Source organism: Nerophis lumbriciformis, linkage group LG33, assembly GCF_033978685.3.
Source record: "Nerophis lumbriciformis linkage group LG33, RoL_Nlum_v2.1, whole genome shotgun sequence".
NCBI classification, from domain to species: Eukaryota; Metazoa; Chordata; class Actinopteri; order Syngnathiformes; family Syngnathidae; genus Nerophis; species Nerophis lumbriciformis.
The window spans coordinates 16,735,377-16,759,361 of NC_084580.2; the positions used below are offsets into that span (position 1 = coordinate 16,735,377).

Sequence of the window (23,985 nt, forward strand, 5' to 3'; positions counted from 1 at the left end):
TGCCCCTAATGTCAACAGACATTAATATCACAAATTCTACTGTATAGAACCGAGACAACTACATCCGCTCGTGTCGCCTCCTCCCCGATGGCCGCACGCTGATTGTGGGTGGCGAGGCCAGCACGCTGTCTATCTGGGACCTGGCCACGCCCACCCCTAGAATTAAGGCAGAGTTGACATCATCAGCGCCGGCGTGCTACGCCCTGGCCATTAGCCCCGACTCCAAGGTCTGCTTCTCGTGCTGCAGCGACGGAAACATTGCAGTGTGGGATTTACACAACCAGACTCTGGTTAGGTAAGACAACACCCGTGCCTTTAACTCCATTTTCATATGTTGTGGTACAAAATACAGTTTTTTAAGAGGTAAAACTTGCTCCCTCGTCCACAGTTGTAAATCATATTAATAGTCTACCACAATAATTGTTTGTACATTATTGTATGTGTAAAAGTATTTAATGTATAGTGTTTCAGGACCAACATTAGAATTTTCAATCTCAACAAAAAAAAAATTAATTTCAAATGTTTGTATATATATTTACATTTAAGAAAAACAACACTTCCCCAAATGTATTTATCTAACTTTTTTTTACTTCAGTAAATTTTAAAAATGTATAATATTGCTAGTAGGGATGTCTGATAATATCGGACTGCCAATATTATCGGCCGATAAATGCTTTAAAATGTAATATCGAAAATTATCGGTATCGTTTTCAAAATTATCGGTATCAGTTTCAAAAAGTAAAATTTATTACTTTTTAAAACACCGCTGTGTACACGGACGTAGGGAGAAGTACAGAGCACCAATAAACCTTAAAGGCACTTCCTTTGCGTGCCGGCCCAGTCACATAATATCTACGGCTTTTCACACACACAAGTGAATGCAAGGTCAACAGCCATACAGGTTACACTGAGGGTGGCCGTATAAACAACTTTAACACTGTTACAAATATGCGCCACACTGTGAACCCACACCAAACAAGAATGACAAACACATTTCGGGAGAACATCCGCACCATAACACAACATAAACACAACAGAACAAATACCCAGAACCCCTTGCAGCACTAACTCTTCCGGGACGCTACACACACACACACACACACACACACACACACACACACACACACTTCAACCCCGCCCACCTCAACCTCCTCAAATTCTGCTGTTTTGAAGCATGTTAAAAAAAATAATGCACTTTGTGACTCCAATAATAAATATGGCAGTGCCATGTTGGTATTTTTTGTCCATAACTTGAGTTGATTTATTTTGGAAAACCTTGTTACATTGTTTAATGCATCCAGCGGGGCATCACAGCAAAATTAGGCATAATAATGTGTTAATTCCACGACTGTATATATCTGTATCGGTTGATATCGGAATCGGTAATTAAGAGTTGGACAATATCGGAATATCGGCAAAAAAGCCATTATCGGACATCTCTAATTGATAGTCTTTCATTGAATTTATATACCTTTTTAATTCTTACTATGACCCGCCTTTGTTAATTGGATGGGAGAAATCATGTAGTACTATCGTTGATCTACTATACATGTAGCTCGAGATGGGTACCAAATTGAGTGCTTTTATATGTACCAATCAAATTTCCTTGGTACTAACAGGTACCAATTACATATGTCCTTTGTTTATCGCGACCAATTGGCTCCAGGCCTAACCGTGGTAAACGTATATCCGCAAAGTAGGATTGTTTTTAAGTAGTCAAATATTTTCATAGTTGGATCATATTAAATCATATTCACATCCTGCAAAATTTCTCTAAGCTAGAAACTGCGAGTGTGCAAAAACTTGGTCATCTTGACAGTCGCAGCTACGATCATTATTTTTGTTGGTAGCCATCTGTGTTGCTACCAACAATGCGTGTCCTGCGTTGTCCATCCACATTGCTCAAGTCAAAGTTGTTATTTATGTAACAAGAGTTCATCTCCATTTTGCCCTGACAGCTGCTGATAGTTGATAGCAGTCTTGTTGGAAATAAGTGCTGCGCTGAGTCTGATGCTACGTCCCGCTGTTGTCTGTTGATGTTGTTTGCATACGAGTTTCACCAATGTGGAGATTTGTTTATTGATGAGACAGTAGTTGAAGATGAAGTCCTTCAAAAAGTGTTTCTATGAAAAGTTGAACTTGATTTCTGCAATGAAGTTACAGTATTGCTAAGATTAGCCGCTTATGTTAAGTGTTTAAACTTCAGTTCAGTTTCATTTTATATTGAACATGCATCAATACAACCTGGAAACCGAAGTCCCGCTTGGTGAATCTTTATTGATCGCCACATTATAAAAAATAAGACAAACGCTGCACTGTAATACCATACAGTATAATGCATAAATGACACCTAATTTAAGCTTAAAATGTAGAATATCTTTAATAAAAAAGTGATAAAAGGAAGTGATTAAAAAATCTGCGATTTAACGAGGGAATATTGCTAGTACCTTTGTTGCACATCAGGTCACACCCGGTTGCAGACTTGGCATTGGCTCAACCACATGGTATGCAAACAGGTGAATTCATAGTGGACTGCCTCAAGGTAATGTTGCAGTCTTCCTTGCCAACAAAGCAAATATGCCTGATAGAAAGCACTCAAAATGTAAGGCTCCACTGTTCAAAATGCGGCAATTTAAATTGGATATGCCAAATACATGTTACTGATTAGCACGAGCAATTTTAACACCTCCAGATTTTGATAATCAATCAATCAATGTTTATTTATATAGCCCTAAATCACAAGTGTCTCAAAGGGCTGCACAAGCCACAACGACATCCTCGGTACATAGCCCACATAAGGGCAAGGAAAAACTCACCCCAGTGGGACGTCGATGTGAATGACTATGAGAAACCTTGGAGAGGACCGCATATGTGGGTTCCAGTTCTATGATTAATTACATTCCTCCATAAAATAAATAAATAGCTTTGATAAATATCTGTTATTTAAAAGACAACTGGTTTTGTTTAATAAAATTCTACCCAAACATTTAATACAGTGGCTGGACAAGAAAGATTAAAACAATAAAATAAAATACAAATATTTTGTTTTAATCGATTAAGAATTGTTACAAATCAGAATTCATTTGAAAATCGATTTTTTTTTTTTTGACATCCCTAATTTATTACCACGTGAACACACGCAAAAGTTTGTAGCGTTGAGTTCCAGTATCAATTCTCATGTAGCCATCTCTATCTGTAGACTAGTCGGTTATCAAATATTTGTTCCACACTACTATTTACTAAATGTAAATGTGACACAATGTCAACAAAGCTAGTTGTGACCCAACACTTTTGCATATAACACAAAAGTGGTATGTTTCCCCTGTGTTGATTTAACTTCCCCGTGTGTGCGCATGTGTACATGTGTTCCCCTGCAGGCAGTTCCAGGGCCACACAGATGGAGCCAGCTGTATTGACATTTCCAACGATGGCACCAAGCTGTGGACCGGAGGCCTGGATAACACCGTGCGGTCCTGGGATCTGAGGGAGGGACGTCAGCTGCAGCAGCACGACTTCACCTCGCAGGTGTGTGTTTGTGTTTGTGCGCGCGCGCTTTTGTTAAGCCCCCTACTTGGTTGTCCCTCAGACGTGGAAAGTAACCTGCCTAGTGGTTAGAGTGCCCGCCCTGAGATGGGTAGGTTGTGAGTTCAAACCCCGCCCGAGTCATACCAAAGACTATAAAAATGGGACCCATTACCTCCCTGCTTGGCACTCAGTTGGTATTGGGGGTTAAATCACCAAATGATTCCCGGGCGCGGTCACCGCTGCTGCTCACTGCTCCCCTGTGGGGATGGGTCAAATGCAGAGGATAATTTCACCGCTCCTAATGTGTGTGTGTGTGTGTGTGTGTGTGTGTGTGTGTGTGTGTGTGTGTGTGTGTGTGTGTGTGTGTGTGTGTGTGTGTGTGTGTGTGTGTGTGTGTGTGTGTGTGTGTGTGTGTGTGTGTGTGTGTGTGAGAGACAATCATTGGTACTTTAACTTTAATGTAGGGTTGGGCGATATGGCCTTTTATTAATATCTCGATATTTTTAGGCCATGTCTCGACACACGATATATATCTCGATATTTTGCCTTAGCCTTGAATGAACACTTGATGCATATAACCACAGCAGTATGATGATTCTTTGTGTCTACATTGAAACATTCTTGTTCATACTGCATTAATATATGCTCATTTTAAACTTTCATGCAGAGAGGGAAATCACAACTAAGTCAATTTACCAAAACTGTATTTATTAAGCAGTGGCACAAACATTCATGTCATTTCCAAAACAGAAAGTGCAAGATTGTAAGAGACATTTTAAAACAAGCTATAAGTGCACTTTTGTGATTGATGCCACTAAGATGACACATCAAAACAACACTAAATGAAAGTGCACTTTTTGTACAGAACGCCACTACAATAGATAAAAACAAATAAAGTGCACTTTTGTGCATGATAGATATTTAAATAACTGTCAAATAAAAATGAGCTGCATAATAGGAAATCAAATAGTGTATATGTCCTTTACTATGTGGTAGGTTCCTGCGGACGTTATCTCCTGTTGTTGACTTTTTTTTTCAATACGGTGTTGATCTGGAAATAGTTGCTTCGGCATTTTGTTGGCGTGGCACCGGCCGGAGATGTTGACATGCAGAGTTTCAAGCACTCCTCATTCTCTAGCGGGTGACTTTTCAAATTCACACATTAGCAGTGCTTCCACTTTTTGTAGCAACGCTTTTGCCGCATAAATGTTGAACATATTCCCGCTTGAAGCCAAACCACCGCCAGACGATGGATCCCGTGCTGTTTTTCTTGGTAATTTATTCTTCCTCCATTTGTTACCAGATTCGCACCTTTTTTCTCTCATATTACCACTCGCACCGCACCGTTAGCATCACAGCTAACGTTACCATGTCACTACCTGTCTCCTCCGTGGGAGCGTGTGACGTTGCGCACGTGACGTGTGTAAGAAGGTGCGCTTGTTTAAGTCTCTGTGAGAAGGAGAGACAAGAAAGAGTGGGAAGAGCCTGTATTGTAATGCCCGCAGCTAAAAGCAACTGCGTGAGAACGTATACTCGAATATCACGATATACCGTATTTTTCGGAGTATAAGTTGCACCTGCCGAAAAATGCATAATAAAGAAGGAAAAAAAACATATATAAGTCGCACTGGAGTATAAGTCGCATTTTTTGGGGGAAATTTATTTGATAAAACCCAACACCAAGAATAGACATTTGAAAGGCAATTTAAAATAAATAAAAAATAGTGAACAACAGGCTGAATAAGTGTCCGTTATATGAGGCATAAATAACCAACTGAGAACGTGCTTGGTATGTTAACATAACATATTATGGTAAGAGTCATTCAAATAACTATAACATATAGAACATGCTATACGTTTACCAAACAATCTGTCACTCCTAATCGCTAAATCCCATGAAATCTTATACGTCTAGTCTCTTACGTGAATGAGATAAATAATATTATTTGATATTTTACGGTAAAGTGTTAATAATATCACACATAAGTCGCTCCTGAGTTTAAGTCGCACCCCCCGGCCAAACTATGAAAAAAACTGCGACTTATAGTCCGAAAAATACGGTACTCATTTTCTATATCGCACAGATACACATCCGCGATATATCGAGTATATCAATATATCGCCCAGCCCTACTTTAATGTAATTTCTCCCTTCGTTCTCCAGATTTTCTCCCTGGGCTACTGTCCGACCGGAGAGTGGCTGGCTGTGGGCATGGAGAGCAGCAACGTGGAGGTCCTTCACGTGACCAAGCCTGACAAATACCAGTTGCATCTTCACGAGAGCTGCGTGCTCTCCCTGCAGTTTGCTTATTGCGGTAAGCAGCCGTTTGTTTCCGTTCTGCTCTTATAGCCACTTCACCGCATGGCAGCCGTTATTCCGCTTTTTTTTTATTAGCCTGTTAAAACATTAACACAAGATGGCTGTTATCTTTTTCTATATCAACAACCAAGGCTTGTATAAGTTATGCTTTGAGCAATCACTTGACATTAGCTGGTCATTTTTCTGTACCGTCATGTGATGTATGCAAAATCTTGTGGCTAAAGGAGCTATTCAACTCTCATGCATTTCTTGACACTTTGGATATGTTATAATTTGCCTAAAAGTGCATGTAAATATGCATTTTATATGTATATATAAATATTTTTTTGCAGGTAAATGGTTTGTGAGCACCGGGAAGGATAACTTACTAAACGCATGGAGAACTCCTTATGGCGCCAGCATATTCCAGGTTGGTACAGTATTGCTGTTAAAATATGTTACACTAACAACAATTAAATTATCATCACAGTTTTGCCACTTTGTGCTTTAAAGTTTGCGGACTCACTCCCTCGCAAATTTTTTAAAACATGTTTTGCATATTTTTTGGCCCAAATTAAGCATTTTAAGCACAAAAATGGCTACATGAACAAAAAATATCAATTCTACTTTAGTATTGGGAACTAGATGAGACCAAACCAATCGGAGAGCAATGTCCAGTATCAGGACTACTGACCACCGCCTCAAGGAGTGTAAACTGTAAAGGTGACTATGTGGGTGTTATTTCATGTGTATAGGGCTCCATAATGTTAAATAAATGTATTAGGATGTTTTTCAAAGGGCCAAGCTATGGAAAATATTTGATTTATGATTAATAATTTCTGGCCAGGCACAAAACTAATTAATCGGGAGACACAAGGGATTACTGTAACACTTTTTCTGTCTTTTTCTATAATATAATTTTTGTAAAAATGTGTAGTGCACATTCTCTATAAACCTGTGTGTGCACCAGATTTAGCCATCAGCTAATTTCTATCAGTAGTTCTTAAAACTAAGGATATGTATTGTTTACTTTTGAACCGCTACACTGCAAAAAGTCAGTGTTCAAAAACAAGAAAAAAAAATACAAAAATTAGGGGTATTTTATTTGGCATAAGCAAAATTATCTGCCAATAGAACAAGAAAATTCGGCTTGTCAAGACTTTCCAAAACAAGTAAAATTAGCTAACCTCAATGAATACAAAATACCTTAAAATAAGTATATTCTCACTAATAACAAGTCCACTTTTCTTGGTAGAAAAAAAAATACCTTTTTGCTCAATATGTTGAAAAATATTCTTAAATTAAGTAAATGCTAGTGCCATTATCTTGACATAATGATATGCGCTCGGCATCATGATATTTTTTTTTTCATGCTTGAAGTAAGAAATTATTACTTTAAAAAAGTAGTTTTATACTTGTGAGTGTTAATGACACAGCTTTGCAACAGTTGATATTCTAGTTTCAAGCATGTTTTACTCAATATAGGTCATCAAATCTCAGCAACAAGCTGTAATATCTTACTGAGATCATTTAGGACCAAAACCCTTAAAACAAGTAAAACACTCGAACATAAAATCTGCTTAGTGAGAAGAATTATATTACCAGACAGAAAATAAGCAAATATCACCCTTATTTGAGATATTTAATCTTACTTAGATTTCAGTTTTTGCAGTGTACTAGTACCAACTAGATACTTTTGAAACGGTGCCAGTGCTAAAACGGTGCTCGAACAGGTACTTAAAAAATGTAAAGCATTCACATTTTTGTAAAAAAAAAACAAACAAACCAAAAAACATTGTTTTTTTTATTTTATTGGTACTGCTGCTATCATGGAGCTGAGTTTGGGTACCCACCAATGTTCCCTCTAATTGTTCATGTGTCTGAGCAAACACAAAAACTCCCTGAGCATTCAGTGGAGCACATGTGAGCAACATCACACGTGGCAATACCAGCAGCACACCTGTCTCAAACCAATCTTTTATAATAACACTCAAATGAGAGGAGTCATTTTCATGAGATTGTTTTGTAATATTAGTGATTTGGCCCACTTGTAATGAAAATAAAAGAAATCTTGTTTTTCATAAGCTATGGATTAGTATTGTACAATATGTCTGGGTGGGGGTCCTGCTTTGGAAATCATTTGTACCCCTTTCAGAGATCACATTTAGTTCCCCTTAAACATCCTCATGTTGCACAATGAAATGTAAGCATAGGATGAAGTGTGCATTCCTGTAACTTTCTCTAGTTACAGCATTCCATGATTAACATAAATAAATAAACATTAATAATAAATTGATTGATTGATTGACACTTTTATTAGTAGGTTGCACAGTGAAGTACATATTCCGTACAATTGACCACTAAATGGTAACACCCGAATACGTTTTTCAACTTGTTTAAGTCGGGGTCTACGTAAATTGATTCATGATACAGATATATACTATCATATATACTATCATCATAATACAGTCATCACATAAGATCATCACATTGAATTATTTACAATCCGGGGTGTGGAGTGGGGTGAGGGGGTTGGGGTTTGGTCGTTATCAGTCATCAACAATTGAGAACAGAGAAATGGATATTGGAACAGTGTAGGTCTGACTTGGTAGGATATGGACAGCAAGTAGTAGTAGTAGTGGTAGTAGTAAGAGAGAAGGAGGCATAAGAAAATGACAGTAGAATAAGCACATGTATGACTGAGGAATTGTGTGGTGTTTGAGTTGTCCGACTTTTTGTGTGGCCATAAACGCACCAGTGGCTTCGTGGTATGCTTGTTGGTGACAGATGACAAGTTGGTTTTGGCCTGGTTTGTACGGCAGAAAATGACTAGTTTTTCGAGATATACGTTTTTTACTCAGGTTTTTGGTGTGGTTATGGGCGAATATAAACAGTTTTGCTCAATAAAGTGATCGATATAATTCCTGTCCTCGAAGCATCTCGATACACGTTACAATAATTGAACGGTGTTCAATTGAACGGTGTTGACGAACACCGTTAGGGCCGCTTGTTGTCACTTTCACTCAGAGTTGCATTGAAAAATTACACAAAATAAATGTGTTTATTTTGTTTAGAATTCAGATGGGATTTGATTTGGTGCGCGGTAGAGATGCGCGGATAGGCAATTATTTCATCCGCAACCGCATCACAAAAGTCGTCATCCATCCGCCTTCCACCCAACCAACATTTTATTAAAACCACACCCGCCCGCCATCCGCCAGTTGTTATATATCTAATATAGACGATGCAAGGCATTAGTGAGGTTATAAAGCTTTTGCCTGTTAAAGAAAGGAGACTGATCTAATGCAGCAGAGACATTCAATGCGTGATAATATAATTTATCATTATTATAATATTATTGTCATTTCCATTAAGAAAGTGTTGACTATTGTTGCCAATGCCCTCAGATGAGGAGTGCGTTCCTCACACTTTGTGTGCGCAGTTCCAGCAAGCAGAACGATGCTTTTAAGAAGTTAAAAAAATGTTTTAGAAAGACTAGGCCTATATTTTCGTTAGGTAAAATTTCAATGAATATTAACTTGTTAACGTTATAATGCTCAAATAGGGACGAGGGCGGGGTGCACAGTGAAGCAGTGAACAATTTCGCGACAAAGATGAACCTTTATTGATTGATCTGCAGCCATGACAAAATATCAGACAATCTCCATTGTCAACGACAGGCAGGAAAATAAAGATAAACACATAGCCTATGTTGTAGGCATAGGCATAGGCTCATACGTTTTTAAGTTGAAATAAGAAAATAAATAAAAAATGTGCCTCATAAGCCTTAAGCTGTCAATCACGCGCACAAACTTAAATTATACAATAACATATGTATGTCATCTCTATTTAAACAAAAATAAATTAAATAAATAATAATAACAAATTACCTGCAACTTATTGGCCAAGGCAAATAGCTGAAGGGGGGAAATCAAACCCATCAGACTGCACTTTATCATCAAACTTGAATTATAATGAAAATAGACGGTCGCGACAAACAAAGCAGGCTAAATATCCTTACATTGTTGCCAATCGGAGATGCGCTTCACTTGAAAGCGAGGCCAAATAATTAACACACAGTAGTATATCTCGAATAGAAAAAAACACAATAAACAACGCAATTGCCTTAATTCCTTTGCATTGTAGTGCGCCCAAACAACACGTAACCATCAACATTATTCAGCTGACCGAACTCAATATAGGTTAGACATGGGCTTATTTGGTATAGCCTATAGGTAACGTAGACTAATTCGTTTAACATATCCAACCGTATGTCTACTTACTTTTTTTTTTGTTAGCACTATGCAGGAATAAAATGGCATCTACAGTGCCAGGATTCAGGCGAGAGCGCCTGGCCTCTAAAATGCGCCCTGCTGCGCTGAAGGAGCGCTCACTTGCGCCATTTGTTGCTGGGACGCATAGGATTCTCTTGGCAAGGTGTTGTAGTCGTGGGAATGATTGTCCTTGTTTCCCCCAAAAGGAAAGTAGATTTTCCTCTGCTGATCCGTCGAGATGGAAGTTTGTAGAGGAATAATCCTCTACTTCATCAACAAGTACAGGTGTAGCCTCCTCCCATTCTGTGAAGTCAATCCTTTTCTTTTTCGATGATGCACCATCAGCTCCACCTAAAGGACCGATAAAATCTATACGTTTTTCGTATGTGGGTAACAACATTTATCTATGTATATATATTTCCGAATTTGTTCAACCGCAACCCGCCCGCATCTATTTAAAATCTATTTTTTTCGTCATGTCAACCGCCCGACCCGCGGATTATCCGCGGACTCCGCGGTTATGTCCGCAAACCGCGCATCTCTAGTGCGCGGCATATATTTGCTGTGCACAGAGGACGCTTGAGCAGTGCGCAATTGCGCAGGCGCGCACCTTAGAGGGAACGTTGGTACCCACCCCTACTTAAAACCCTTAATTGACACCAGCTGACATACACACCTACTCCAATATGTCCCATCTGTCCCAATGTTTCTCTGACCTGACTTGTCTTTTCTCCTCTCTCCACAGTCGAAAGAATCCTCCTCGGTCCTCAGCTGTGACATATCCGTGGATGACAAATACATTGTCACTGGTTCCGGGGACAAGAAGGCCACTGTGTACGAGGTCATCTACTAATGTGGAGTGAAAGCGATTATTCTCCTCTTCCAGAAATGAAGGAAAAAAATGTGTTTCTTTGTACGGAGCTTGAAATCACGGACAAAAGTCACCTTCATTAAACTGGAGGAAGGCGGGCGTCACTGGAAGCGGCGGGAACGTGCTGCTGAGGACTGTTCTGGGATCAGCTGTGCTGCACTGATGACGATCATTACTAAAGCGGGACCAGCTCTTTGTATGGTAAACACTGAAGTTCCGGCGGGTGAAAATGTGGACGGAAGATGCGAAATGTGGACGGAAGCCAAGAAGAACTCCTCGTCCTTTGACCTTGGAACCAAACGGGCACACTGCGTGACGTCTCACTGCGAGTCCAACTACGTCCAGATCGATTCATTCCTGACATTTTGTCCAAACTTTAAACATCTCATCTCGTTCGCCCCCCAAAACCGCCAGAAAGCAACTGAAGACCAAACTGTATTGCTGCAGAAAGTCATTATTTTGCAAGTCTCATTTTCTCTCCAGGTCCTTGATCCGCCATCACAAAATTGAATCAATTTTTCTAGAATTTTTATTTTTTTTTCTCAACTCCTGTCACCACACAGTATTGCTCAACAGCAATTTAGTCCAAACTGAATCAACAGCGCCTCTGCTGGTCACAGCCAAGTACTGCACGTCATTAGCCGCGATTAATCAGCAGTTGATTATACATATTGGATTCATGTGTTCATTTCCCTAATGCTTACATTTCCTTACACAACTGTCCTTTTGATGTAAGCTATACCCGAAAACAAGGTGGTAAAGGAAGCACAATTCCAATACTAAACGACAAAAATGCTCGAAGATGGTCGTCAAGAAGGTTTTTCCTCCCCACATAAAAATCCCCCGAAGTCTACAACCTTCTGTTCATAATTCCTCGTATTGTTCAGCGAACAAAAGGCGTTGTGTGCCCATGAATGACAAGCATCAGTGTTGTTAAATCGCAATAATTCCACACTTTTTTTTTTTTTAAACTTATTTTTGTCCGTTGAATGTTTGTAAAAATGTATATATGTCTCTTTTTTTTTTCTTTTTTTTTTTCTTACAGGACATTCTTTAGAAAGAGCTTTTTTTTGTACATCTTTTACATGGAAATCAAAATGTGGACCAAGAGAAGCTAAATGGTCTTAATAACAGCTAATCTGAAAGTTTAGATAATAATAAATGGTGTTTTTTTTTATATATATATATTATAATTGTGTCTTTGATTTTGTGGTTCCCTCAAGAGTAATAATACTTAACAAGTACTACCTCAAAAGTACCACCATTACTACTACTATCAATCAATCAATTCCTTTGTCATTGTCATAATAACACTTAAGTCATACATGTCAACGAGATTTTGTTTGAGCTTTGTCTAGCGGAATAGAAACTGCATTGAAGTGCAGGTTGACCATAGTTGACATTTTAGCATTGTCAAGAAGATTGCGAATAGAAGGGCGTGGGGGTGGGAACAGTCAGATGTCTGATGGGTGTTACGTTGATGTTGCAGCAATGCAATGTCCAGAGTACAATTATTGAGGTGGTGAAGAGTGAGGTAATAAGATGGTCCGGGGTAGCAAAGGGGCAGGCTGTTCATTTAGCAGTCTCACAGACTGTGAGACATTCTGGTAGTCCTGGCGCGAATCGATCTATACCTCCTTCCAGAGGGTAGCAGGTTGAAGAGGCCATGTGCTGGGTGGTATCTGTCCTTCAGGATGTTGTGTACTCTCTTTTAGGCAGCGAGTTGTGTACATGGCACTCATCTCTGGGAGTATCCTTGTAATTTTCCCCGCCGCTTTAACCACTCTCTTTAAAGGGGAACATTATCACCAGACCTGTGTAAGCGTCAATATATACCTTGATGTTGCAGAAAAAAGACCATATATTTTTTTAACCGATTTCCGAACTCTGAATGGGTGAATTTTGGCGAATTAAACGCCTTTCTATTATACGCTGTGACGTCACATCGGGAAGCAATCCGCCATTTTCTCACTTTCGTCGGTGTGTTGTCGGAGGGTGTAACAACACGAACAGGGACGGATTCAAGTTGCACCAGTGGCCCAAAGATGCGAAAGTGGCAAGAAATTGGATGAAATTTGTTCAAAATAGGAGGCTGTGGGGAAAACCGGCGAAATGGTCAGTCGTTTGTTCCGCACACTTTACCGACGAAAGCTATGCTACGACAGAGATGGCAAGAATGTGTGGATATCCTGCGACACTCAAAGCAGACGCTGACATCAACTCCAAAACTGGACAGATCAGCTTTCAGGAAAAGAGAGCGGATGAGTGTATGTCTACAGAATATATTATTGATGAAAACTTAATTCAATACTCGCGGTTTTACGTAAATTATTATACATAAACTGTGTTTATGTATAATTTAGCTTAAAAACATTTATTTTTTTCAATCATTCGAGTAGTCTTGTGTAATGCAGTATTTTGTGTCTATTTAGATATGGTTAACCTGAGTGTTGAAATCGTGGAAAAATATATGTTCTTAGCGCGCCTGAAATGGGCTGTCTGCACTCTCAAAGTGCATGTTGTTGCCAAATGTATTTCATATGCTGTAAACCTAGTTCATAGTTGTTAGTTTCCTTTAATGCCAAACAAACACATACCAATCGTTGGTTAGAAGGCGATCGCCGAATTCGTCCTGGCTTTCTCCCGTGTCGCTGGCTGTCGTGTCGTTTTCGTCGGTTTCGCTTGCATACGGTTCAAACCGATATGGCTCAATAGCTTCAGTTTCTTCTTCAATTTCGTTTTCGCTACCTGCCTCCACACTACAACCATCCGTTTCAATACATGCGTAATCTGTTGAATCGCTTACGCCGCTGAAATCCGAGTCTGAATCCGAGCTAATGTCGCTATAGCTTGCCGTTCTATCCGCCATGTTTGTTTGTATTGGCATCACTATGTGACGTCACAGGAAAATGGACGGGTGTATATAACGATGGTTAAAATCAGGCACTTTGAAGCTTTTTTTAGGGATATTGCGTGATGGGTAACATTTTGAAAAAAACTTCGAAAAATAAAATAAGCCACTGGGAACTGATTTTTAATGGTTTTAACCATTCTGAAATTGTGATAATGTTCCCCTTTAAACTGATACTACTTTGTATCAGTTTAAATTAGAACATGTGGATTAAAAACATAAATATTACAGCAAAGGAAATTTCATTGGAATTTTGATTCATATATATTCTATTTGCATAATTATCTGTAAATGTTTTTATTGTGGTCAGTGCTGCCCCTCCATATACGCAGATCACGTGGGTCCATGGTGGGCTCTCGTTTTGCATGGAGAAGTGCATATAAAAATGACAATAAATGGCGCTTCGTATGAAATTTTACCGCATTGTATTCCTAGCACCCTCCTGCTCCGTCACTGAAAATAACATGGCAAAGTTCCCTGGGACTTTCTGCGGCGCACGGTGTTAGTGCAAACCTTGTTATGTCCTACTTTGAGATGTGTCAGGAAGATTTTGTTTTAATTACGTAAATTGTGTTATTCTGCACTAAAATAAGGAATTATGAATTTCTTTCCCATGAATTAGTTGTAGTACATAACCTGCGTCAAAAAGTATGTAACGATTCGCATAAATAAACGTCAGAAAAACATTTGATTGATTAAGCCCCACTTAATAACTTTTCAGTTTTGGTTGATTTTGGCGCCGCCGGTGGACCAAAGCGGTAGTGTTTTGTCTGATATAGCGTCAAACTGACAAGATAACGCCACAATGTGTCAGTATGACTGTAAGAATCTACATATTTTACTCAAACTTTATATTTGCAGTCATCGCATTGTTTTTTTTTTCTTGATACAGTACTTTTGGGTTTGTTGCGTGGCTGGTCGTGTCAGTGTGGAACTGCAAACTACCAAGCTGGTGGCTATTTATTGCTACTAGAGATGTCCGATAATGGCTTTTTTGCCCATATCCGATATTCTCCATATTGTCCAACTCTTAATTACCGATTCCGATATCAACCGATACCGATACATACAGTCGTGGAATTAACACATTATTATACCTAATTTTGTTGTGATGCCCCGCTGGATGCATTAAACAATGTAACAAGGTTTTCCAAAATAAATCAACTCAAGTTATGGAGAAAAAAATGCCAACATGGCACTGCCATATTTATTATTGAAGTCACAAAGTGCATTCTTTTTTTTTTTAACATGCCTCAAAACAGCAGCTAGGAATTTTGGACATGCTCTCCCTGAGAGAGCATGAGGAGGTTGAGGTGGGTGGGGTTGGGGGTAATGGTGGGTGTATATTGTAGTGTCCCGGAAGAGTTATTGCTGCTGGGTATTTGTTCTGTTGTGTTTATGTTGTGTTACGGTGCGGATGTTCTCCCAAAATGTGTTTGTCATTCTTGTTTGGTGTGGGTTCACAGTGTGGCGCGTATTTGTAACAGTGTTAAAGTTGTTTATACGGCCTTCCCTCAGTGTGACCTGTGTGGCTGTTGACCAAGTATGCATTGCATTCACTTGTGTGTGTGAAAAGCCGTGGATATTAAGTGACTGGGCCGGGACGCAAATGCAGTGCCTTTAAGTCACGCCCCCCAATTGTTATCTGGTGGAAATCGGGAGAAATTCGGGAGAATGGTTGCCCCGGGAGATTGTCGGGAGGGGCATTGAAATTCGGGAGGGTTTGGCAAGTATGACTGGGAGATGCAACTGCTCTGTACTTCTCCCTACGTTCGTGTACCACTCCGTACAGCGGCGTTTTAAAAAGTCATACATTTTACTTTTTAAACTGATACCGATAATTTCCGACATTTTAAAGCATTTATCGGCCGATAATATCGGCAGTCCGGTATTATCGGACATCTCTAATTGCTACCACGCAAATTTCCGATAGCTAGCATTCGCACTATCATTTTGATTTGAGCATCGAAAGCCACTTCCTGATCCAGCAGTAACAGAGACAAGGTATCATCGATCTGAAATCTCTCCTCATCGTTGAGATCACGCCAGCGAGTGAAAGCAATGTTGATCCTTGACTGTCCTTTTATCCTTTTATTGTTCTTTTTTGTTTTGTTTTGCCAGGCAAAACTTTTCATTTCTTTGGTTGTTTTGTAGCTTCTGCCATGATAGCAATAATTGCATGAGGCGGTCTTCTTTTTCTTTCAGTTTTGGGGCGGTATAGCTATAGCTCGGTTGGTAGAGTGGCTGTGCCAGCAACTTGAGGGTTCCAGGTTCAATCCCCGCTTCTGCCATCCTAGTCACTGCCGTTGTGTCCTTGGGCAAGACACTTTACCCACCTGCTCCCAGTGCCACCCTCACTGGGTTAAATGTAACTTAGATATTGGGTTTCACTATGTAAAGAGCTTTGAGTCACTAGAGAAAAAGCGCTATATAAATATAATTCACTTCACTTTTCTGGCATCACGCAGGCGTTCGCGTCGACTTCCGTCTTTTTAACGTATGAGGAAAGGCGGAGTGACGTATGCCGAAATGCAAGTCAACACATTTGTAGTTTTTTGCGAGGCAGGGTTCCTGCCACCCTCCTCAAAGGTGCTGAGTGAGAGCAATACAGACCCCCTCAAGGCCACGACACAGGTGTCAATCAACTAGTTGCAAGTCCGTGCGTCCTCCCCAAAAGTTATGAAAATATTTCATGAAGGTTGAAAAGTTACTTAGTGCTGCTTTAATAGGGGGCGGCCCTGGTTGTCATTTGATCTAGAATAAGTCATAGAAAATAAATCAATGAAAATATGGCACTCAAATAATATTCTCGTATTATTTGAAAACCCTACAAATAGTTATAATACATATTTATTAAATGCACTATAGTTAACGTATTAAAAATAGGAAATTCTTCCTGAATACCAGAATTTTTTCATTTAGAGCAGGAGTCCCCAAACTACGGCCCACGGGCCGGATCCGGCCCCCCAGCATCCAAAATCCGGCCCACAGGAAGTCCCAAGTTAAAAAAAAAAGTTTTTTTATTTTATTTTTATTTTTATTTTTATTTATTTTATTTTTTTATTATTTTTTAATCTTTCCTTTCTAATCCATTTTCTACCGCTTGTTACTCTCGGTGTCTCCTAGCCGCTCAGGCAAATCATATTGTCTAAAAATGAATTTTCCCATCGATAACATGACAATGTTAAATGTTGATGAACATCAATGTTAATTGATGTTAAATGACAAAACGGATTATAAAGACAATGTGTGTGTGTATATATATATATATATATATATATATATATATATATATATATATATATATATATATATATATATATATTTATATATATATATATATATATATTTATATATATATATATATATATATATGTATATATATATATATATATATATATATGTGTATATATACATATATATATATATATGTATATATACATATATGTATATATATATATGTATGTATATGTATGTATGTATATATATATATATATATATATATATGTATGTATATGTATATATATGTATATGTATATATATGTATATGTATATATATATGTATATATATATATATATATATATATGTATATGTATATATATATGTATATATATATATATATATATATATATATATATATATATATATATATATATATATATGTATATATACATACATGAATATACACGTACTATATACATACATGAATATACACGACTGTATATATGAATAATACAAATTATGGAAAAAAATGCCAACATGGCATGCCATGTTTATTATTGAAGTCACAAAGTGCATTATTTTTTTTTTAACATGCCTCAAAACAGCAGCTTGGAATTTGGGACATGCTCTCCCTGAGATAATCCTGATACCCACTACAACTATGGGAAATACTATACTTTGACTTTCACAAAGTGCTTTTTTTTTTTTTTTTTTTAAACATGCCTCAAAACAACAGCTACAAACACAATGAAGGCAGACAGCTTCAGTCCAGAGTATACTATAAACTGGGCTCAATCTGCCCTGTTCTTAACGTATTTGTATGAGTAACAAAAATGTGCAAATAAAAACAACAAAGGCACAAAAATAAAAAACTGCTTCAGTCTAGACTAGTAGAAAACGCAGCCATCCTTTAAAGTGCATGGGGGGAAAACGGCACAAAACATAAATAAAACAGCTACCAGACTATTAGTCTATTTGTGCAACAGATGAAGCTCAAAGAGTGGGCTAACTCTTTTTCTCCTTGTCATCACATGTGAGAGGTAGATTTTTCTGAATGAAAACAAGCATCTGCAAGGGGTTCTGGGTATTTGTTCTGTTGTGTTTATGCTGTGTTACGGTGCGGGTGTTCTCCCGAAATGTGTTTGTCATTCTTGTTTGGTGCGGGTCCACAGTGTGGCGCATATTTGTAACAGTGTTAAAGTTGTTTGTACGGCCACCCTCAGTGAGACCTGTATGGCTGTTGATCAAGAATGCCTTGCATTCGCGATTGCGTGTGTCAAGCCGTAGATATTATGTGACCGGGCCGGCACGCAAAGGCAGTGCCTTTAAGGTTTATTGGCGCTCTGTACTTCTCCCTGCGTCCGTGTACACAGCGGCGTTTTAGAAAGTCACAAATTTTACTTTTGGAAACCGATCCCGTTTATTTCCTATATTACTTTTTTAAAGCATTTATCGACATCCCCACCCATTTACCATGACTTCTGTCGGATTGTGCAAGTGTACCTAATAAAGTGTCCCATCTTTTTCTTTCTTTTTTTTTTGTCAAATCTTCTTTTTGCCAACACAATGCAGCCTTTTTATCAACATATTTTTTGCCTCTTTTTTTTTATTGTTGTGTGTTTATTGGCGCATGCAGCCACGGCTCGGATATGAAGCGTGCAGATAATACCAAACACAGCAGCTGTTCAAATCAACTGTGTGTGTGTGTGTGTGTGTGTGTGTGTGTGTGTGTGTGTGTGTGTGTGTGTGTGTGTGTGTGTGTGTGTGTGTGTGTGTGTGTGTGTGTGTTAAATAACCAAGTCCAATCCGCTGTTTAATACTAACACCCACAACAAACAGACTAGCTGTCTCCCTCTCCTCCCTCATGTAAACTGTAAATCTGATTAATTACTGTGAATGTTTAATTCTCCACACACACACACTCACATTTACACACACTCACACACACACACTCAGCAGTATGAGGTGATTAGGAAGCAATTACAGCAGCGGCGGTGACAAAAGTGAAAGCTGATCCTTGGAGGAAGAATGAGACAAAGTCAATGCAAGTTGGAGAATGGGTCGCTGTGAATGACAGCGTTCTCTTTTGATCATCTATGCTGCGTCTCTCCGATACACTAACGGATTATTCCCCGCTAAATCTCCCAAATCCCTAATCCTATTTATCACAGCGCCACAAAAAAAAAAAAAAAAAAGGAAAAACACTTTGGATTTACTTGCGTGGGTGCACTTGGACTTCTCCTGGGGACAATATGTCTTTTTTCTGATGCTTATTGTCACAATTGATTTTTTTTTTACATTTGGAAATTGAAGTGTATTTTTCATATTTTTATTGGAGATGTCCAATAATGGCTTTTTTGCCGATATCCGATATTCCGATATTGTCCAATTCTTAATTACCGATTCCGATATCAACCGATACTGATATATAACTGACCTGATCCATGTTGCCACGCCCTCACGTTCCCTAAGATCCTCTTCATCCATCCATCTCACTGTCCCTTTATTTAAACTGTCCACCATGGGTGCTCGAGCTTTCAGCCGCTCATCTTTGGAACTCTTTACCACCAGACCTTCATAACTTAGATTCAATATGCCTCTTCAAATCAAGACTCAAAACACACCTATTCCTGACTGCCTATTCATTGTAATCATCTTTTCTTCTCTATCTTTGTTGTTGTTGTTTTTTATCCAATTTGATTTTATTGTTGTGATTTTGTTGAGTGCCCAGAAAGGCGCCTTATAAATAAAATGTATTATTATTATTATTATTATTATTATATACAGTCGTGGAATTAACACATTATTATGCCTAATTATGTTGTGATGCCCCGCTGGATGCATTAAGCAATGCAACAAGGTTTTCCAAAATAAATCAGCTAAAGTTACGGAAAAAAATGCCAACATGGCACTGCCATATTTATTATTGAAGTCACAAAGTGCATTTTTTTTTTTTTAACATGCCTCAAAACAGCAGCTTGGAATTTGGGACATGCTCTCCCTGAGAGAGCATGAGGAGGTTGAGGTGGGCGAGGTTAGGGGTTAGCGGGGTGGTGTAAATTGCAGAGTTAGTGCTGCAAGGGGTTCTGGGTATTTGTTCTGTTGTGTGTTACGGTGCGGATGTTCTCCCGAAATGTGTTTGTCATTCTTGTTTGGTGTGGGTTCACAGTGTGGCGCATATTTGTAACAGTGTTAAAGTTGTTTATACGGCCACCCTCAGTGTGACCTGTATGGCTGTTGACCAATTATGCCTTGCATTCACTTGTGTGTGTGTGTGAAAAGCCGTAGATATTACGTGATTGGGCCGGCACGCAAAGGCAGTGCCTTTAAGGTTTATTGGTGCTTTGTACTTCTCCCTACGTCCGTGTACCACTCCGTACAGCGGCGTTTTAAAAAGTTATAAATTTTACTTTTTGAAACCGATACTGATAATCTCCGATATTAAATATCAAAGCATTTATCGACCGATAATATCAGTCGTCTGATATTATCGGACATCTCTACTTATTAGTAACCCTAACCCTAACCCTTATATGTTCCCCTAGTGTCCAAATTACTCAAAATTAAGTCTTTGTTACTTAGAATATGTTCCCCATACTAAAGTGTTACCAAAAATAGTTATCATTAATTGACATATGTCATATATTGACATTTTATTTTATTTTACATATAATTTCTCTGTGAGCGCTTTGAGTATCTATTAATAGAAAGGCGCGATATAAAATCTAATTTATTATTATTATTATTAATTTTAAGTCTTTTTTTGCAAATTTGGATGCAATTGTTTGTGCCATTTTTAGGGCAAATCACCATACACATGAATGTATTTATTTATTTTAGGATAATATTTGATATCTATTTTTAAGCTGAGGGGTTTTCCACTATGAAATATACAATGTTTTTATTTTCTAAATCTATTTTTTTTTTCTTTTTTTTTTTTATTGACATCTAGCATCAGGCATTCCTATCCATTACATCATATTCACATACATCATATATCTGTTGTCTGCCCTAAATGTCAAAATATTTTTTGTTTACATCCCAACCATACCACCCACCCCCGCTCCCCCCAAAAAAGAAAGAAACAGCAAAAAAACAAAGTAGTATCTACAAATTCCTCAATTAAATAAACAAAAAAGAAATAATAATACATTAATAATAATAATAATAATCAGAAAAAAAATATATATATATAAACAGATACATATATACATACATATATATATATATATATATATATATATGTATATGTATATATATATATATATATATACATATATATATGTATATGTATATATATATATATATATATATATATATATATATATATATATATATATATATATATATATATATATATATATATATATATATATATATATATATATATTAACATGCTTTAAAACTCACCAAATTCGACACACACATCAGGACTCGCGAACAAAACTCTTAAGTCAAAAAACTAAACCCCAAAACTCAAAATTGCGCTTTAGCGCCCCCTCGGAAGAAAACACAGACAAAACTTCCTCTAACTCCCAGTACGAATGTCATAGAGACGTGAAACAAAAACTTCTATGTAGGTCATACATTGACTTCCTGTAGCAAAAATCAACAGGAAGTTTGCTATTCCCCCTTCAACACAAACTTTTAGTAAAAACAGTCACTTTTGCCTCTTTGAGCTGTAATTTGACCCTATTAACATGCTTCAAAACTCACCAAACTGAACACACACATCAGGACTGGCAAAATTGCGATCTAACAAAAAAACCTAACCCCAACTCTCAAAATTGCGCTGTAGCGCCCCCTAGGAATAAAACGCAGACAAAACTGCTCCTAGGAAGAAAAATATGACAAAACTGCCTGTAACTCCCACTAGAAAGGTCGGAGAGACATGAAACAAAAACCTCTATGTAGGTCTCACTTAGACCTACATTTCATAGATTGACAACCCCCAGCAAAAATCAACAGGAAGTTTGCAATCCCCCCTTCAAAACAAAATTTTTGTAAAAAACGGTCACCTTTCTTCAAACATTATCTCCTCTGAGCGCGTTTGTCGTTTCGGCTTCAAACTAGCACAGGAGAGAGATTGAACCCTTCTGATTAAAAGCATAGAACAGAGTTTTGATTACTGCTCCGGTTTTGATTGTACGATCCTTCGAAGAACCGCTGCGCTGATGCTGCTGTTTTGTTTTTTGCTCTATGCTTTTTTAACCTGTAAAGCACTTTGTTTCAATTTAAAAGTTGTCGTAAACGTGCTATATAAATAAAGTTGACTTGACATGACTTGACTATATATATATATATACATATATATATATATATATATATATATATATATATATATATATATATATATATATATATACCGTATTTTCCGCACTATTAGCCGCACTTAAAAACCACAAATTTACTCAAAAGCTGACAGTGCGGCTTTTAACCCGGTGCGCTTTATATATGGATAAATATTAAGATTCATTTTCATAAAGTTTCGGTCTCGCAACTTCGGTAAACAGCCGCCATCTTTTTTCCCGGTAGAACAGGAAGCGCTTCTTCTTCTACGCAAGCAACCGCCAAGGTAAGCACCCGCCCCCATAGAACAGGAAGCGCTTCTTCTTCTACTGTAAGCAACCACCCGCCCGCGTAGAAGAAGAAAAAGCGCGCGGATATCACCGTACGTTTCATTTCCTTTGTGTGTTTACATCTGTAAAGACCACAAAATGGCTCCTACTAAACGACAGGGATCCGGTTCATGAAAAGACGCAATCTCTCCATCCGCACACGGATTACTATTTCACAGCAACTGATATTCCTGTGAACCGCACTGTGGAACGGGAGCACGTACGGTGAATATTCGCACCACAGGGAATGAGAAGTCATCCTTCACTGTGGTTCTAGCTTGCCATGCTAATGGCCAGAAACTTCCACCCATGGTGATATTCAAAAGGAAGACCTTGCCAAAAGAGACCTTTCCAGCCGGCGTCATCATAAAAAGCTAACTCGAAGGGATGGATGAAGAAAAGATGAGCGAGTGGTTAAGGTAAGTTTAAGTTTACGCGAAGAGGCCGGGTGGCTTTTTTCACGCAGCTCTGTCCATGTTGATATACGTATGTTTGTGATTGCACATTTGCGTACATTTTGGGAGTGAACAGAGTTGTTAGAACGCTGGTTTTTAATATATTATTAAAGTTTGACTGACCTATCTGACTGTTTTTTTGACATTCCTTTAGCGCAGTTAGATGCGGCTTACAACACCGGGCGGCTTATAGGTGGACAAAGATTTGAAATATGCCGTTCATTGAAGGCGCGGCTTTTAACCCAGGGCGCCTTATGGTGCGGAAAATACGGTATATATATATATATATATATATATATATATATATATATATATATATATATATATATATATATATATATATATATATACACATATATACATATACACATATAGGGAGTAATCCTTTTTTATTTTCTAAATCTTGATCATTTTATTAAAATTATACATGAACCCTTTCACTTTCTGTATATCGACAGTATGTCCGTCCTACAAAGGGTTAAAGCTCTCTGAGTTTTGTGCATATCTGGTTTTGTTTTTTTTCTTCCAGGATGTTTGTAGCCTCCAACAGCTCCTGCAGGTAGCCAACTGTGCTGTGCACCTGTGTGTGCGTGCGTGCGCGTGTGTATGTGTGTGCGTGTGTGTGCTAACTAATGAGCTTTGTGTGCCGTCTCCCTCCCAAGGTGAGCTACCACGCTGAGGTGATCAGCCCTGCTGGAGCTGCAGGTATCAAGTGCAAACACCTGCCTGCTGGAGCACCACTAACATTAACATACGCTACTACACACACACACACACACACACACACACACACACACACACACTGAGGCT

General features: G+C 38.3%; 1 protein-coding gene across 2 annotated transcripts in view; it reads left to right on the forward strand.

The window, feature by feature from the left end:
* LOC133575952 (transducin-like enhancer protein 1) overlaps positions 1–12,130 on the forward strand; it is a 56,134-nt gene extending 44,004 nt beyond the window's left edge. For both annotated transcript variants that reach the window (XM_061928897.1, XM_061928898.1), the window contains exons 16-20: positions 48–295; positions 3,378–3,525; positions 5,689–5,839; positions 6,177–6,253; positions 10,843–12,130. In XM_061928897.1, coding sequence (XP_061784881.1) covers positions 48–295; positions 3,378–3,525; positions 5,689–5,839; positions 6,177–6,253; positions 10,843–10,950 — 732 coding nt within the window. In that variant the 3' untranslated portion in view covers positions 10,951–12,130. The remainder of the gene's footprint in view (positions 1–47; positions 296–3,377; positions 3,526–5,688; positions 5,840–6,176; positions 6,254–10,842) is intronic.
* The last annotated feature ends 11,855 nt before the right edge of the window (positions 12,131–23,985 follow it).